We start from the raw sequence: 14,242 nt of genomic DNA, 5'->3' as shown, positions 1-14,242 counted from the left end.
CATTGTGGGTAGGCAGTGATTCGGATTCAACATGGCGGAAAAACATGCGCTCGATTGCAGTGATAGCAGTTATGCCGAAGGTGGGTACGAAAATGGCAGTTTCAAGCGGCAAAGAGTTGATTCAGGAGCTGCGGAAGGATACGAACAAAGATCTTACCAAGACTCTGGAGGTCGTAGCAATCCGCATTATACGGAACCCTCGCCAGTAGTTCATGTCCGTGGTATTGCGGACGAAGCCCGCGAACAAGATCTGTTGCATGCTCTTTCATCGTTCGGTACCATCAGGTATGTGAGATATGGTTATCAGTATGTTGTTTTTTTCAGGAGACAGTAATGATGTGCAGTTCTTGCCTTTCAAAAAAAAAAAAATCGAAGCTCCACAGGCAGCGAACTGCTGGCAAATCAAAATATTTATCGCCACCGGCTGCATAGGAAATTGACCTTCTGAAGTTGAATGGTTTCTTTAATTGTAAACTTGTGATAGCTTGAATTTATTCTTCTCTCGCTGATATTATTTATTTTATTTCAGTTGTGTAACGATGATGCCGAAGCTGCGACAAGCGTTGGTGGAATTTGAAGTGAGGGAATAAAACATTAGAGCATTGATATGGAATTTTTTTCTTTCCGAACAGGGACTGTTGTAATATTTTCAAATTAGCCATATTCGCTTTCGTGCTCGTCTTAGTAAGGAAGCTACAGTCTTGCTGAATCTGAAAGAGTTGCTGTACATTAAATACAACAGTTGTGGATAACTTGAACTTAAAATCCTCCTTTTTTGTCATGTTTACAACAACTTTTTTGGCTTTGTTCCTGCTAGTACGATCTTTTTTGAAAGCAGATGGCATGACCTTGTGACAAGCATGTTAATATTGTTCATATATTAGTCACGCGTTTTTGATCACATGAAAGGCTCTTAAATTTATCGTGAGTAGGGCAGCTTACATTCTCCATGTATGCACTGGGATTGTGAAACTCATTCCGTGGTATAAAGCAAATTGCAGGAGACCTCAAGATAATATTTTTTAAATCTTGAAAAATGCTGGGCTTAAAATAAAAATGTGGTGTTGTTTTCAATGAAATGAATGGATTCCCCACACCCTCAACAGAGGGATTTTTATCCCTTATACTGCTAATTTTCTTTGAAATGTCATGCAAACATCAGGCAATACTTAGCTTTTGTCTTGTTTTTCTTATTCCAGGACATTTCATCTGCAAAGTCCCTCATGGGATATACTCAGGTGACACTGCAAAAATTCAATTTATTCCTTGCAGTAATGAAAGTGCTGAGATGTTGACGGCAGTAAGGGCAGTATGCTAACATTCGTATGAAGACAGTTGATGTAGGAGAATTGACTAAAACTACTTCAGAAACCCAGCAACTATTGATATTTTGGGGCGAAAATTTTAATTTCTTGCAAATGAGATATTCACAGCTGGCGAATTGATTGATCAAGTGTCATAGATCTGCAGATATGTGTAAGGAAAGCCTTAACAATGATCTACATGTATGCTTACGTACTTACTGCCCATCATACCAAAATGGCCTTTCTACAATGTATATACAGTCGTAGCTATATCTAAAGATATATTGCAGTCCTAGTATCTGCATGAATAGTCTAATATGAACTTTTTTGATACTATGGTTGTGTGAAAAAGGTGGGAATGGCCCATAGGTTACTATGGCTCAAACTTCCGACAGTTTTTATAGATTTTTTTTCTTGATAGCAAATGTCGGTGGCACTGTAGGAAAAAGTTCATTGTTACATGTATGTGATACAGAATGTATTTGTAACCATGTAATATAACAAATTGATAATAATTTTCTGTTATTTTGTTTTTCATTTCTTTTTTCTTGATAGCAAATGTAAGTGGCAGTGCAGAACCATGTTCAGTGTTATGTGATATGTGTAGCCATGTTATACTGCAAGTATTGATTATTAATTTTCTGTTATTTCTACTTTAGAGTGGACAGACTATTGTTTTACGTGGAAGACCCGCGTATTTCAATTACTCGAAAAGCAAGAGTATATCAAAGTAAGTTATATATATGTTCATGCTAAAGACATAAATCACAATAATAAATTGCAATCAGTTGTTCATTTATTCTGCGGTTGTTGTTTTTTTGGTAACAACTTTCAGACCAGAAACATCCCTGTATACATGTAGAAAGCTATAGCGTAACTTGCCACAGTATGTGTGTGAAAGTCATGAACCAGTAAAGAATTGGTTCTTGCTTAGTGTGTGTGTATCAAGTTATGGCTGCCACGGAAAGTTTTGGAGAGCACAAGAAAAGCATAAGAGTTGCTGAAGGTGCAGCTGAGACCAACTCGATGCCTGAATAGAAATTAGGTAGACTGAACCAGCATGCATGCTTTGTTGTAATATAAAATAATATCATTTCTTATGTTCATTATAAACTTGCTACAGGAACCTCTCCGTACAGCAGGAGCTTCCCGTGAACAGAATTCTTTTGATCACCGTAATTAATCCCCAATATCCAATCACGACAGTAAGTGAAAGTTATGTAGTTATGTAGCACTTTTCTGCTGTCTGTCAATCAAACTTCACCATCCCTTTTTTGTGTTTTTGTTCAAAGTGCATCATGCAATGGAAGTGTGCACTTGGTTAAAAGATGAATAGCGTTGTACAGTACATGTGCATGTGTGTCCAATGGTTAAGTTTACTCCCACCAGCAAGAAATTGTAATTGTGAACAGATTGGACCACAGTTTAACAATTTGAAAATGTTTTAATTCTCTACTTGTGAGAAGCTTTGCTGAACTGAATTTTGTTTTCAATCAATTTTAAAAGTCAACGCAGGATATGAAGGTTTTTTTCACATGCTTATTACTCAAGAATGTTTAACGTACAAGCTTCATACTATGTGAATTAATTACTTGTTTTATTATGCTTGCTGTAAAAAAAATATATTCTTTGACATTTTTGTTTGCAGGACATTCTTCACACTATCTTCAGTAAACAAGGTCATGTCTTAAGGATTGTCATCTTCAGAAAAAGTGGATTACAGGCAATGGTCGAGTATCCTTTTGCTCTTGTGCAATGTATTCACAAAGCAGGAAGAGAAGTCGTGAGCTTCCCAGTGTAACAGGATCATAATTGAGATCAGGGTTGTTCTGTATCTGCAGGGAAGTGGCCAAGAAAAACTGAAGGTCTCTCATTAGCAAACCCAGCCAGCTTTTGTGGCCTCCATTAGGTATTAAAGATTTTCCTGCATAGAGATGGTCAAATTGGGAGAGCAGAATTACTGTTCTCAGAGTTAGCCAATTTGTGCAATACCTGGCCTTTAATAAAACCCCTGCTTTCAATCCTTTCAAAGCAAGACATGCATAAGAAGTTTGACTGTGTGATTTTATATTTATCTGAACAGCACATTAATAGTAATGTAAAAAGTAATGTTCATTTTCTAATAATGCACTTGCCAAAAAATAAAAAAATAAAAAATAAAAAATACTCAATTCCAGTTGGCTAAGAGTGGTGCAATTCAAGTGTACAGCCATGCAAGTTATAACGAATATATCTGAAGTTAGTACTAAGGTATAATGTTTTTTGAGCAGTTCCAAAGATCACCTAAACCCTTTCAAGGAATAGCAAATATCACCCACTGAGTCGCCAACTTTCTTTTCTAGATGGAGATTTGTGTGATTACCTGTACTAATTGCATGATCACCAGTTGTTAAAACACATTTTACCTTGACCACTGCTGTACTGTTCAACAGATTTGCGTCTGTGGACCAAGCACAACAAGCCAAAGATGCCTTGAATGGAGCTGATATTTACACTGGCTGTAACACACTGAAAATAGAATACTCAAGGGTATTGTAATAAACTTCATGCAGTTTAATGCTTCTCTTTCTTCATTTCTGAGTCCTGGTAAATTTCAAATTCAGGGAATTTGTGATGATTCTATCAAACAATATTTGCCTCTGACAATATTAAGATCATGACAGTGTTTTGTGGTTAGTAACATGATTTTAACCTTTAGTTACCAGTCTCCTCAGTAGCTGCAGACATTTCTGATGTTATTGCTTCATATTTTTCCATATTGGGTTTAATATTAATGGGGGAAATTTATCAAACACTTAGTTAAACAGTATTTGACCACATTTTCAAACACTTCAAAGTTCTTCAAAAATTCAACAATTTGTACTGTAGCAAAACACAAGATGTTACATGTAATACTTTTATTTACAGGCCACCTCACTTAATGTTTACAAGAATGATGAAGAAACATTTGATTATACAGAAGACAAGGCATATGGTAAATATATTAGTTCACTCTGCTGTAATCTCTCATTTATAAGATTTAATACATTTAAGTTTGGAATTGGCATTGACTGCATTGGGACTCACCAATACACTTGGGTGGTCTCCCTTTTAAAAATTGTTTTAAATTTATGAATTTATTTTTGAATTTACTGTTTAAAAAAGAGAGTGTCAAAAAACTGGTTGACAGATGGCACTTATATATTTATACATGTATTTAATGTAAATGAATTGCATGGAAGATAACTGACTGAAATGAGCCACTCTTTATAAGAACAAATTATTCAAAATCTAGTCTGTGATGAAACATTGTCTCAAGTGTCAAAAATACAGTGCACGACAAGTACTACATTTACGTTCTCAAAAAATCCATTAAATCAAAAAACCAAAGCCACAAAAGTGTTTGCTGAAGGAAACCAAAGCATCAAAATCAATTGCATGCATATGTTGTCAGTCTTTTGACTCACTGAGAGCATTTGAATGTCTCTTGAACTGTATAGTTGTATTTGACACAATTTTGTGAATGTCCAGTGCTGTGTTACTATGTTACCGTGTTTACAGTGTACAGTACAGTACATGCATGTTAAGAATATTGCTTTGATCTGTTATCAAGAGCTACATGTATTGCTGTGTCTCATTCCAAATACAATGTAATGGTGGGCAACTTCTTTCGTATAATTACCTTAAGTTATGACCAAATTTTAAGCAAAAAAAAAAAAAAAAGAGGACTAAAATGTGAATGTATTTATCGTTACCAGTATGTCTTTTTATAACATTTATTTGTAAATACATTGTACTCTTTTTTATAAGAAAAATACTAATTCTCTTGATTTCCAAGCTTACAACAAGCCCCACTGCGCTTTAAATCAGTCAATTTTTCCATACATGCCAGTCTTAGTTCTAGTTTGATGCAGAGTAGAGGGCTGATGAAAAGCCAGCAGGGTTTAAGTAAGTCCTTAAAGGTACTGCATTTAGGTTTTCTGTATTCCAGTGTTTTTTTTCTTCGCACATACCAAATTATTCAAGGCCTTTGATTTGTATAGCCATTTCATTGTTAAGATACAGCATGCATTTTAGAATTATTGTTTTTCTCCCACCTTGCACATCAAAATGGCAAGGAAAAATAAGAGATTCATACAGCTGCAATGTTATTTTTGCCATATAATTCTAAAAAAAATAAAATAAAATTCCATTATTCATTATCAGTGAATTAAAAAAAAAAACCATCAGAATTTTAATCCAGTTGGTGTTACAGTCATGCAGTTGTAAAGGTTACACAGCTTTTAAGGCCACAATATGAAACTCAGTATGTGAAAGCCTGCATTTCAATCTAAGGATGCACACTTTGAACTTTGCTTCGCCAACAAATTTTTTCGCTCAAGTGGTCGTCATCATACATATACATGTACATTCACTCCCGACCACTGGCAATTTCTAAAACAATTGATTCATGCTTTTAGTTTTACATAATCAAATTTTGATGTACTTGGGAAGATGGGAGAACACTCAGGAATCTAAAGTTGCTTTCAGCTGTGCCTGTCTGCATACAGTAGGAGGCTATGCCTCGAGCAACTGTTGCACTTCTTTGGTGCTCTCCAAACTCCTCACATTCACCATGATGTAGTGGTGCGGGCTGAAGCATGAACCAATTGTGAAATATTTGTCACTGTTTATAATGGCTTTGAACTGAAGATAATTTTCCACATTCTCTATTTATGGCACCAGGTTTGCTACCCATTACCAGATGGTAGCGTTAGAGGTCTGTGTACATGTACAACAGAAAATTTTCAGATATTGAAATCAGCATTTTAGCTTCTTTATACATTTTGGAACGTGTTCGATTCAACATAAGCATGCTTATTAAACTTTGTGATCTTAGTCATGCCAGCATGATAACAATGTATCAATTACCAAAAAATACACCAAAGCAAACAAAAGCAAAACAAAAAAAGTGATAAACCACTTTAAGGTTTTTGTTCCTGTGTTTTCTCCAAAGTAAGTACTAAGCAACACCATGAGTACAGTCATCTGTTAACACAACAGTGGTAAAACTGATCTGGTTGCACTGTGATGCACAATAAATTTAATGTATACACATACAGTATTGTGAAAAGAAGTGCAAATAAGTGCTGTTGAGTTTTGCTCTTTGTTTTGACAACATTTCATGGAATTTTACCTGAAATTTCTGTGTCTGATGTTTATTGAGACAAAAATTTTGGAATAGTGAAAATTTGCAATGAATATCTCACACACTGAATGCCATTTGTCTGGCACACGACAATGCAACAGCACTTTATTGACATGTCTATCAACATCACAACCATAACAGAATCGGAGTCAACAACAGGAAAAAACTACCCAAACGTTAATATACTTCTATTAAATTTAGCTGAGAATTCGCTAAGGGGTGGGAGGGTAGGAAAACCGTTGCACTGTCCAGCAAGAAAGAAAAACTGAATCACGTGACCAAGCGTGAAACTGACTTCCTGACTCGTACCCAAGTGCCCCATTCAGTGTGAGAGAACTTCGTTTCCTGCCTCTTTCACAAGATCAGCCGGCAGGAAAAACATTTTACGAAGCCAAGTAAAACAATTTTGTACCAGTAGAAACTACAGTGTACATTGTAAAGACTTCAGAGTTTTGAAAAAAAGTTATCGTTCAAAATGAAATTTTCTTCATACCATTTGCACTGCTTTACACAATATATATATATTTTTTACTGCACTAGTAATATTAGCTATTGACAATGTTTATCTCCTTGTTATCTCAAACCTGGTTATCATACCTTTTTGTATCTCACACTGAAACCCATTTCTGTTTTTTCTGTGAAGTAATTGTTCAGTGACTTCAAAAACGACCATTTATTTTTCCTTCAGTTACTTGAGGTGACTGGATTATGGTATCATTTCTTGTGGGTGCTCCTACTTCTTGAAAAGTGTTTAATATCACTGTTTCCTCATGTAATTTGCCTGTTGCTTTCTAGGTGTTGCTCCGCCAAGGCCACCAATGAAAGAAGGTCTCCTCAGTCGCCCTCCAGGGGGACCATATCCTGGTCGAGGAGGGATGGCAATGCATGCTCCCCGGCCCTTACTTCAGCCATCACCCATGGCGGGAGGTTGTGTTCTCATGGTGTATGGACTGCATGAGCACAAGATGAATTGTGATCGAGTCTTCAATATTCTTTGCTGCTATGGGAATGTTCTGAAGGTATGAAAATTGCCTGAAATATTTAAGGTTCACATGTTTACAATGTAATAGGCCATGTTTGTATTCTTGTTATTGGACAGGAACTACAGCCTTGGTAACAAGGGTTGGAAAAATTCATTCCATACACATTTTGCCCCTCCCCACCCCTGTGCAATGTTGACAAAACACTTTCAGCTAACACAATTTTCATTCTACCATTTTCCAACATTGTATAAAAATAAATAGTGTAAGGGGAATGGGGGTGCTGCCACTTATTCTGTAGGTATTAGGGTAAATGATTTCATGGGTTTGCCTATTTTCCAACACAATTTGTCCATGGTTGTAGCTTGCCATTCAGGCTCATGTAGGGGAATATCATTAAAAAGAGATAAATGTCATTTGCATTTTAAATGAATCCCCCGCATTAGCCTCAGTTGCAAGCTAGTTCTAGTCCAATATCAAGAATGCCAAAATGGTCCATTGTCGTACTGTGACCAATGGTAAATGAACAGCTGATGTGTATGCGCATGAGATAAGGGAAACAAACACCAACTTATGATTTGGAAGAAAACTGTTTTTAGCTAAGGTTCCCTTTAAACTCCCTATTACTATGTCTTGGTGAACCAACAGCTGGTATGAATAGTGAAATTCACCTGTAATAGTATCATCTTGATGGCTTACTCAATTCTCAGAACTGGTGTCCAAAGGAATCATAAGGCATTTGTTAAGGAGAATTTATCTTTCAGGTGAAGTTCCTGATGAACAAGCGTGGTGCTGCCATGGTAGAGATGGGTGATCACATTGCTTGTAACACAGTTATTCAGTGTCTGGGAGGACAGCAGCTCTTTGGCAGCCAGATTGACTTCAGGTTAGTTTTGTTTGGCCTGTGCATTGCTGATTTCCATTTGTCTTCATCAGGTTCACAAAGAGAACACAAACAAAAAAATTGTGAGTTGCATGTAAACTACTACAGATGATTGAGACACAACAGCTGTGCTTGTAGTTGAGAAGACAACAACCGAGCTACAGTTGGTTCTTATTAACAATTTTTGTTGTGATTTTTCTTTCTTCTTACAGTTGCTTGCAGCAAGTTTTATATTATCCATATTATCCCTATCTGTGAGTTGGTATTACAAGTTAGCAAAGCTCCATAGTATATTCATACCAAAATTCCCTTACCTTGTATTGTTGATTGTTATTGCAGTTTTTCCAAGCAGAAGTATCTCGTGGATTCCTCATCCGTCATGAATTTGCCAGATGGGACACCGTGTTACAAGACATACTCTAATTCCAAGAATCAGCGCTTTTGGACACCAGAACAAAGCAGCAAGAATCGTATCCTTTACATAAGGTTTTAAAAACTTCATCCATTTCTCACCATCTATACTATACAAGCAGAAGGTGGCAACAGTATTATTGGTCTCAAAATGCATATGTAGCCAAGGTTTTGCTGAGAGAGAAATTGTGCATACAGCAGGAACCACAGCAACTGCTCCTGTGGCAGCTTTAAGGTGACTCCATAGGGTAATCATTTATGGCGTTGCGCGCGCAAGTGTTATGTTTTGAATGCTGTTTTGGCATTCGCTTTCACACCCAGTCCTTTCAAACTTATTACATGTAATAACGAATGATTAAATAGTGTTTTGCTATCATCTCTGTTAAAATTTTGGGCTTTAGTCTTGAATTATAAATGCCCAAACAAATGTGTTTATTACTGTTTGTGTGGCTTTATTTGTGATTTTCTTGAATTTTCTTCGGTGAAATCTTCCAAAATTTTTACAACACATCGCTTCCAGCGGGATACGAATTTTAAACACGAAAAAAGTAGGGTTTGTAAAGGCAGTTTGGTCGATTTTTTCAAATTTATGTCTTTTACCGCTGCAAAAAATCTGGTCTTGTAGATTTCCCTGAAAAACGAGCTCCGACTAAAGTAAAATATTTACTACCAATCTGCCAAATTTTACGGAATTTCACCGAAGGAAACGCGAGAAAATTCACTGTCAGTTTTGCTTTTTGTGCTCATGTTGACGTCAGAAAATATCCAAAAACACTGACGTTTTCCTTCGAGCGCGCGCAGATTACTTGAGCTTTCATCCTTAGCACGCGTGCGATCGTAAAACTATAGGGAGCCACCTTAATTATGATTATACAGATGGCGCTTAAAAACAAACAAACAAACAAACAAACGAATGAACAATTAAAACAAAAACAAAAACATGAACGTAACAAGTTGGGGGAAAAGATCAAGATACATAAAGTATTTTGGCTAATCTGGGTGAAAAGCCAGATGTGATATGAAGTCAGGGAAACAGTTTTCAAAGACTGCCATTGTTTATAATTGACGTAGTTGAACTGGAGCAAGTTTGTAACAGGGACACAGATATCATTTGGCAGGCAAATAACTTGGAGTTAATGTTTTTGTTTGTATTATGACATTTTGGCATGTGGACGTCCGTTCCATAGGAATATGAACAGCTGTCGGGAAAAATAAATTCTAGGGTATTAACTGAATTCACTGAGCTAGTTCTCTACTCGTCTGCCTGGTACCTATGAAACTGGCAATGCTAAGAGGAAAGTTGCGCCGTCTTAAATTTGAATCAGTCTTTCAAGTTTGATTCTGTTCTTTGATTTTTGTTTTTGTTTTTTCTTTTCTTCAATGACGATATCGCACTCAACTTGAAGTGTATTGCGACATGTACATTTTCAAGTAATTTTAAAAAATGTTTTTATATAACTTAACTTTATACTAGGCATTTTTTCTCCTACAAAAGTCTTGCATTTCTTTAATGCTCCGCCGGACTTTTCTACAGAAAAAGTCAACGAGGTAAGTTTCTTTTGTTCAGAGTACTTCCCACTCGTCAACCTAGTGATGTGGTGTACACTAATATAGTGTTTTCTGCCACTTTCCTCCTGTTGTTCAGTGGTAGAGCCTCCCTTTAGCTGGTGGTTACTCCTCAGAAAACTACTGTTTCATAACATTTTAAGCCAGGCAACTACCATGTTCTGCATAGCAGAGCAGTTGCGAAATTGTCACTGTGGAGAAGTTAAATTTGTTTTAATTGAACTTTCAATCTATTCTTCATTGTAGATGTGTTCAAATTGTGGAGTTGAACGTCCGGTTGCTGTCAAAGTGTTTCCTAATGGTGAGTAAATTCATAATCCTCTCGCCCCTTTTTGTCTCTCCGCTCAGGAAAGCCGCTTTTCTCAAGTATTAGTAGAACATTTGAACAAGCAGTTGGTGTGTGTGGAGGGATAAGTACATATAGAGAACTGGAACAAGAGGGATTAGGGGAATCTTTGCAGATTGTCACGTAAGCTTGTTGTCACGACATTTCATGTTGCTTTTGTTGCATAGCAACATTCACGCCGTACACCGCAGGCTCATTTTCGAAGACCAACCAAAACATCTTCTCGGTTTCACGACATGAAGTACGCATTTTCAGCGTAAATCCTTCCTCGGAAGTGACCTCAGGTCACCCAGTGCTCACAGCACATTTGGGATTCGTAAGAATACCACGGATAACGAGGTGTTTTTGTTTTACGTCAACGAAAAGCCAGAAACTTCTTGAGAATATGGGGTCTTTGAAAGAACGAATGTTGTGGAAACAAGGAAAAATCTATCATACAGATACATGTACTCTGGCTTGATCTTGTTCGACGTGCTAGGATCGAGGGAAAGGGTCAAGATGGGGCATTTGAATTAAGAACCGTAAAAATTGAATAACAGCTGTAAAATGAAAAGAAATCTTGACTTTTTTGATGATCATTTTTGTTCATTGTCATTATTGTTTTTGTTTTTTTTAAAATTAGTTTATTATTATCTTTTTTAACATTGCAGCTACTCGTTCAGCAGCAGGTCTTATGGAATGGGAAAATCCGTCCCAGGCCCTTGAGGTTCTGGCAGCGTGTAATCATTACGTCATACGTGATGCTGGTACGGTGAATTCATTACCAGTTTCAAATCTGAAGCTCTGGTCATGACCAGTCTCATATGCGGCCAGCTTACCTCCGGGAAACTCTTGTTATATTCACAGTAAATCCCTAGTGTAACACAATGTAAGAGACTGCGAAAACGTTTGGAATTTACAAGCTGGCGTTTTTCTTTGCTTAAATTCTTGTAACCGATCATCACTTGCAGACAATTAATAATTCCGCTCTGTATAAAAAAATTACACGAATCACTCCCACTAAAATCTGAATGTATAGATAACTATTTTTATATCCTTTATGGGACTAGAACTATATACTGCTGTATGATAACACTGTATTGGCATGCTGAAAGTTCTTGTTTGCTACTTAAACTTTTCTGTTCAATTCAGCGATTTCGTTTTCGTAAGCGGCTAGCTCCGGTTTTGACCACTGGTGTTGGGGGCACTTACAGGAGCTTCGGCTGTAGGTTATAGCTAGACGGGCTTTGCTTGATTTTGGACTAGAAATCGCTGCAACGCTTGCTGTGAGAAAATCTTGGACACCCTCATGTGTTTCCTTCTAGATTACGTCTGAGAATTTTCTTGTATATATGATGATATTTTTAAAATTCTCCTGGCCTTTTCTGCATCACAATGTCCGGATGTCTTATGAAATTTTAAATGTTAATCTCTTGTCTTTCGTTTCAGCTGCCAAGACAATCTTCACAGTTAAACTCGCCTTTTCGTCCATGTCAAGCGCACAGTAACAAGGGGCCTGTCGCCAACTCTACTCACATTACCCCTGGCATTTTTCGTCGACGTTGACTACCCTGTCAGGGGTAGGGAAAGAATTTAATCGACACCGAAACTCGGACATGTGACGGCAGAAAGAACTTTGCAAGCGACAACTTCAAGTCGCGATTTATTTTTAAGTTAAAAGGACTTAGAGAAAAGTATTAGGAAAAAGTTATAAACAAACCACAAGAGTTTCTTCGAGTTAACGTTTTGTTACTTTATTACTTTATTTTAACAGCATTTTACTTGAAACTTTCTTTTGCATTTCATCAAGTACTTAAAGATAATTATATTTTAGCGTTGAATTCCGTGATAACATTTCGTCCACTTAGACGTAGATGTGGAAAATTTTATGGTATGAGAGAATTAACTTTACAGTTGTGTATTTACCAAACTGACACTTACTGAGATTATTAAAATACCCAATATTACAGAAAGTGCTTGTGGTGAAAGTGGAATTCTTGTTTCTGTGAACTTTCATGGATTGTCCGTCAATCAGGAATAGAAGTTGTGGTAAATGCCTTCAGCTTTTCAGAGTGAGTTCTTGAGGGGTTGGTGGATACCAATCATTAGAAAACCCAGAAAAGAAATGGGCAAAAGGCGATCCACAGATTGTGCAACGTGCATGAAGTGCAACACGAGAGTTCAACTCTATCGGGGTTAAAGTCATGCTCAATACTGGGATTAAAGCAACGAATTCGATTATTTAAACGAAGTTCATGTTAAGTCACGTTACTTACAATATGAAATTCTCTTGCTGATGCGAGAAAAGTTGGGGTTCAAAATATACATATTTCATTATCCACATAACCAGTAACCAGGGCAAAACTTACTTTTAATCAAGCCTTATTTACAAACACTTAGTTTTACCTTTGTTCTGGAAACATTATGCAGACTCGTGGTTTCGATGTCCTAACAATTTTATACAGATAAGAAGGCTTTCTATTACTGTAAATGTTTGGCGAGCTTTGGATTTTGATAATTTTCTCAAACTGTTCGTCAAATTGAAATATGCGCCACGAAATTCCCGAGCAAAAACCTGGAAAGAGGCGGCATTTCCAGAAGGAAAGGCTATTCTCCAAGTCAGTAGGCCTTTTTTGTTTCAAAACTAGTCCTCGTGTAAAACCTTTCAAAAGAAAATGAGGTTCATAAGTTGAAGAAGAGCCCGTTGGGGAAACAGATTTTTGCGTGAGGACTCGTTTTGAAACAAAAGCGCAAGGCACTCGGAAATGGCCTATTGATGCTTCCAAAAATGCATTTGTGATTCGAGTTGGTAGGCTATGAAAAGAATTTGAATATGAAAGTCCTTTACCACTCATGCTTAGCTCCAAACCAGTGTTGTGTTGTCGACACAGGCGAAGAGGTACAGCGGTGATCAGCATTTACAGTACCGTAACTATAATGGCCAAAGTTTCTTTCGTTACTATTAATTGCCCCTGGACTTCCATCGAAATCACAGCCCCATCCCAGTTTACTCTGGTAACTCTTAATGCTCCAAGCTTTCCCAGCTATTTGGTTTGTCCCGGCAGTGCAGTTAGAGCACTCATGTCCCCGGATGTTTATGTACTCCTCCTCCTCCTCCTCCGTTAATACAAGGATTGCCACGACAGCATCTGTTCACACAGCGATGTATTCCCGGGATGAACTTTCCTCTGCCCTATTGCAGAATGAAAGAAAATAAACGAACCGACCTGAAGTTAGACCGGGAAGAATTAAGCAAATGAATGAGTAAATGAGGGACGGACGAACGAACGGAACGAACGAACGAACGAACGAACGAACGAACGAACGAACGAACGAACGAACGAACGAACGAACGAACGAACGAACGAACGAATGAATCAACAAATCAATAAATTAGTTCACCTTCACTGTGTTTCTCCTCACCAAATCATAATAATGAACTCCTTGTTTTCCTTTCAGTGCTGCAGGCTCTAGTTCCTTATTAACATCGTTTAGTTTACTGTTATTTTCCTTGGAAACAGAGGAATAATTTATGGATGCACATAAGCAGTCATTTTTACAAGTCACGTGACACTAGGCGGCGCTGTAGACTGTTAATCGCGTAAG

The 14,242-nt window shown here is 37.3% G+C and overlaps 1 protein-coding gene across 1 annotated transcript; it reads left to right on the top strand.

Annotated features, from left to right (window-relative positions):
- Positions 1 to 10: 10 nt before the first annotated feature.
- On the top strand, positions 11 to 12,609 carry LOC110064983 (heterogeneous nuclear ribonucleoprotein L-like). Its single transcript, XM_020772085.2, has 15 exons — positions 11 to 285; positions 530 to 578; positions 1,200 to 1,238; positions 1,964 to 2,034; positions 2,428 to 2,509; positions 2,953 to 3,038; positions 3,737 to 3,833; positions 4,212 to 4,278; positions 7,267 to 7,490; positions 8,216 to 8,337; positions 8,674 to 8,804; positions 10,220 to 10,293; positions 10,558 to 10,612; positions 11,308 to 11,403; positions 12,086 to 12,609. The coding sequence occupies exons 1-15, from the start codon at positions 32 to 34 to the stop codon at positions 12,142 to 12,144; spliced, it is 1,506 nt and encodes a 501-aa protein (XP_020627744.2). The 5' UTR covers positions 11 to 31; the 3' UTR covers positions 12,145 to 12,609.
- Positions 12,610 to 14,242: the final 1,633 nt, after the last annotated feature.

Source organism: Orbicella faveolata, unplaced genomic scaffold (genome assembly GCF_042242905.1).
Source record: "Orbicella faveolata isolate gen_17 unplaced genomic scaffold, um_ofav_v1 contig_24, whole genome shotgun sequence".
Classification (NCBI taxonomy): domain Eukaryota; kingdom Metazoa; phylum Cnidaria; class Anthozoa; order Scleractinia; family Merulinidae; genus Orbicella; species Orbicella faveolata.
Note: the sequence above shows the minus strand (reverse complement) of the source record. Positions and strands in the feature narration are given on the sequence as shown.